The sequence below is a fragment of the Chaetura pelagica genome, unplaced genomic scaffold (genome assembly GCF_000747805.2).
Source record: "Chaetura pelagica isolate M959 unplaced genomic scaffold, ChaPel_1.0 scaffold76, whole genome shotgun sequence".
In the NCBI taxonomy this organism is placed as follows: Eukaryota; Metazoa; Chordata; class Aves; order Apodiformes; family Apodidae; genus Chaetura; species Chaetura pelagica.
In genome coordinates this window covers 9,212,316-9,216,735 of record NW_009970723.1, presented here as the reverse complement: position 1 = coordinate 9,216,735, position 4,420 = coordinate 9,212,316, and the positions used below count along the sequence as shown (strand labels likewise).

At 40.5% G+C, this 4,420-nt stretch overlaps 1 protein-coding gene across 1 annotated transcript; it reads right to left on the bottom strand.

The window, feature by feature from the left end:
• Positions 1-1,756: 1,756 nt before the first annotated feature.
• Positions 1,757-3,565, bottom strand: KCNS2 (potassium voltage-gated channel, delayed-rectifier, subfamily S, member 2). Its single transcript, XM_010006446.1, has one exon. The coding sequence runs from the start codon at positions 3,533-3,535 to the stop codon at positions 2,102-2,104; it is 1,434 nt and encodes a 477-aa protein (XP_010004748.1). The 5' UTR covers positions 3,536-3,565; the 3' UTR covers positions 1,757-2,101.
• Positions 3,566-4,420: the final 855 nt, after the last annotated feature.

The window sequence follows — 4,420 nt, the reverse complement described above, 5'->3', positions numbered from 1 at the left end:
ATCTTGCCTACTGGCTTTGTAACTTGTGCAGGCTACACTGAAATCTCCAGGAGTTGGGTTTTTTTGGTACTGTTAGAAAGAACCCATTTCCCTCACACTTCATGGCCTAGATCAGCTACTAACTGACATGAGGAGAGGGTGTTCAAAGGCAATGTTTGTGTGTATCTGTGTTTGTGTGTAAGTTATTTTATTCTGTGTATTCTGTAATTGAACACTGGGCATACGGGGTTCTGGGTAATCCGCTTTCTGGTTTTCGGTGGAGCTGATACAGCAAAAACATCAAAAGAACTAGACCAGAGAGCAACCTCTAATAGATTAAAAAAGGGCATTCCCTAGTCATACTGTATTTGCTTTATTCTGCCAGTTGGGCCACTCTTTATTGTGATGTACAAACACAGGCTTCCAAACATGACAATATTTGCCTTAGTATTTTCATTTCTCTTCTAACACTTTTGAATTCATTTTCTGAACCTCTCTAGTCTTCAGAAATAAAACAAGCAAACAACAAAAAGAATTGGAAAACACTATGACATAAAATAATAAACGAGATGGAAAAGCAGCAGGATCTGAAGAGAAATGTTGTTCTGCCCACTGAGTGCCAGTAGTGTGGGCTGTAGCACAAATCCCTAGAAGTATAAAGAGAGAGAATCAGTGGCTTCTGCCTGTTGGCTACAAGTGTTTGATCTCTGTGCAGTTGTGTAAGGGAAAAGGCTAAGCACTCAACAAATAATTTTATGCAGATTCATGACTAGTCTTGAAAACCCAGATCATCTGCTCTCTCAAGTCTTTATTTTTTTTTTTTAAAAAAAAAAAAAAGTACAAGCCAGCCCTTCAAAGGTTTTTAATTTACTACGTCACAGAAGCAGGTAGGAGGATCTGCCCACAGTGTGTGAAGTATTAAGCTCTTTTTCTTGATCTGTTTCTTTCTTAGGCCGTTATACTCTTCCTCGTCTGTAAACTGTGAGTTCCTTTCTGAGGGAAAATGTGACTTAGAGCTCTTTTTTTTTCCCTTAAGAGTTTCCTTGGCAGTAAGCTTAATGGAATTGTCTGCCATCAAAACCTGCTTTCAAGCTTTCCTGATAAAATTAGATTTTATATCTCACCCTCACATATGGCATCTTTATAATTAGTCTTTTTGCAGTACATGAATGTCAGTTCCTAAAATGCTGCCTGTACTGTTCATGTGGGAATATCTCACTTCATTAAAGAAGTCCAAGTTTTTCATTGTAGCCTCTAATTGTTGAAAATCCACATTTTTGTGTGTCTAATCTCAGAACGATTTTGACAGGCTGAATCACAGTATATCTTCAGCTTCACTGGAACTGATCTGTGTGCAGATCACTTGTGGAAAGGGGAACCTGAGATGTCTCCATGGGCCTCCATACCTAGAGTGACCTGTGGAAATGTAGTCTGAATATGTAGCTATCTGAAAATGAGGGGTGAGCTTCTTCAGAGGGCTCAGTATCAACCAAATCTTGGAAGCAGAGGTAGGTCTTTGCTTAGGAGCTTCTGAAAAATATTACCATATGTAACATTTCAGAACAAGAGCACCCAATTTTTAACACAGGTCCTCAAGAGTAAGCAAACTTCCAGTGAAATGCAAAGCTCAGAGGTGTTTTCCTACATGTGACAATCAGAATTGCCAGTCATACAGTTGGGGACAGTGGTCTTGTGTCAGTGACTCACTGGTGATTGTTTTAAACCGTTGTAAAATGCATGGCAAGTCCTACACTATTACAGGTACCAGCATAGGTGATTTTTTCATTACTCGTGTCACAGATGAGAATTTTTATTCCACTTGGGTACATTAATTTCTCTGCTCAGATGAGGTAATGCACGAAGTAACAGACCATCACTACACCTCTAGCAGTAATGTCATGGAAGTGATCACATTTGTATGGAAAAGTCAGCATTTACTAGCAATGCAACAGGATGAAAATGTGCAAACCATCAACTTGTAATAGAAATGTCTTTAGTTTCTCAAGTGCAAAGTTCAGTGCAGTGTCAGCAACACTATCCTCTAAGAAAAAAGACAAACAGGGAAACATTTACAAACATAGCTCTTGATAGCTCTCATGCAAACTGCTGTCAAACTTGTACACTAATCCAGTGAATCATTCAGGCTCAGCTCACTGGGGGTACTCCTGCTCATATTGGTAAGACTGGCCATAAGGGATTTAACTTTATAAGCATAGTAGTCCCTTAAGTTGACTGATGGAACTTCTTTCATACCATCACCAAAATCACAGCTTCTCATGGCACTCTCTAACTGCTTCTGACGCTTGTAAAAGTGGGAGAATTTATTGAAGATCAGTGTAATGGGCAGCACTACCACTAGAATACCAGCTAGGATGCATGCAGATGCTGTCAACTTGCCAGCAGTGCTCCCTGGCACAACATCCCCGTAGCCAACTGTAGTCATGCTAACAGTAGCCCACCACCAACAAGCAGGGATGGTGGCTAACCCCTCATTCTCTTCTTTCTCAATGGTGTAAGCCACTACTGAGAAAATGGAGATGCCAACAGAGAGGTAAAGCAAAAGAAGCCCCACCTCTCTGTAGCTATACTTCAGGGTGGCCCCAAGAGACCGGAGACCTGTGGAGTGTCTAGCAAGCTTTAAGATGCGAAAGATCCTCATGAGTCTCAGGACTTGTGCAACCCTGCCTAGATTTGCTAAAGTTGGACTACTTTCTACCACCAAGTTGACAATTAAAGTGATATAAAATGGAAGGATAGACATCAGGTCAATCAAATTCAGGGCATGCTTGAAAAATTTTAAAAAGTCAGGAGCTACTGCAAATCTTGCCACCAGCTCAAAAGTGAACCATGCAATACCAAAATGTTCCACAATTTCAAAGCGAGGGTCTTCCTCGGGGTTCCCATTGCTGTCAACAATCTGAAAGTCTGGGAGGCTGTTCAGGCACATGGTCACAATGGAGCCCAGCACCACCACTATTGAAAGGACACTGAAGATTCGGCTTAAGACTGAGTACCCAGGATTATCCAGAGCAAGCCAGAGCTGCCTCCTGATGTTCCCAAAGGGTTGCTTGTCAAATTTAGAGGCATCATTGTAGAATGCCAAAATTTCATCGAAAGAAGATGTAGTACTTTCCTGGTCACTTTGTTCCTCCCACTTCTCCTGGTCTGGCTCCATTTTTCTCCCATGGTAGCTGTAACTGCAGCAGGAGTCTATGAAGAACTCATTGATTCCCCAGTATTCAATCTCCTGGCTGAAAGAAAACACGCAGAGTTCACCCATCACATGGAGCTTGCCAGTGTTATAGAAATGTAGCACGTAAGGAAAGAGCTCAGGATTCCTGTCAAAATAAAATTCATTCTTGGTGTCATCATAGTCATCACAGAGCTCCAGGATGGACTCCTTTGAGTGGCAGCTCAGCAGTTTGCCAAGCCTGGTCTCAGGGAACCTTAATAACGTGTTGGATCTCATCTTTTTCTTAAAGCCTCCAACGTTGATGCTGATCTCATTGTCTTCAAAATTCGCTTCAGATAAAGCCTTCAGACTCTGCCCTGTCATAGTGAGCCCCTTCCAAATGTCTATAGGGAATGAAAACCTGGAATGCAATTGCACAGAAAATCAGCACAATCTACAGCATGATCACCTTTTGATTCTCTTCTTTCTTTCTTTCTTTCTTTCTTTCTTTCTTTCTTTCTTTCTTTCTTTCTTTCTTTCTTTCTTTCTTTCTTTCTTTCTTTCTTTCTTTCTTTCTTTTTCTTTCTTTCTTTCTTTCTTTCTTTTTCTTTCTTTCTTTCTTTCTTTCTTTTTCTTTCTTTCTTTCTTTCTTTCTTTTTCTTTCTTTCTTTCTTTCTTTCTTTTTCTTTCTTTCTTTCTTTCTTTCTTTTTCTTTCTTTCTTTCTTTCTTTCTTTTTCTTTCTTTCTTTCTTTCTTTCTTTTTCTTTCTTTCTTTCTTTCTTTCTTTTTCTTTCTTTCTTTCTTTCTTTCTTTTTCTTTCTTTCTTTCTTTCTTTCTTTTTCTTTCTTTCTTTCTTTCTTTCTTTCTTTCTTTCTTTCTTTCTTTCTTTCTTTCTTTCTTTCTTTCTTTCTTTCTTTCTTTCTTTCTTTCTTTCTTTCTTTCTTTCCTTTCTTTCTCTCTCTCTCTCTTTCTTTCTCTCTCTTTCTCTCTTTCTCTTCTCTCTCTCTCTCTCCTTCCTTTCTCTCTCCTTCTGTGTCTCTCTCTTTCTCCTCTCTCTTTCTTCTCTTCCTTCTTCCTTCTCCTTTCTTCCTCTCTTTGTCTCCTCTTCATTTTCTTTCTTTTCCTTTTCTTTCCCTCTTCCCCCTTTTCCCCTTCTCCTTCATTTTCCCCCTTCCCCCCTTTCTCCCCCTCTCCTTCCCCCACCTCCCGCCCGAAGACCCCGCTGCCAGGTCCCCTCTTCCCGCTGCCGGCTCCTGTCCCCCCCGCACC

Coding starts and splice junctions, on each gene's coding strand:
- KCNS2 (XM_010006446.1), bottom strand. CDS start 3,535: ATGACAGGGCAGAGTCTGAAGGCTTTATCTGAAGCGAATTTTGAAGAC.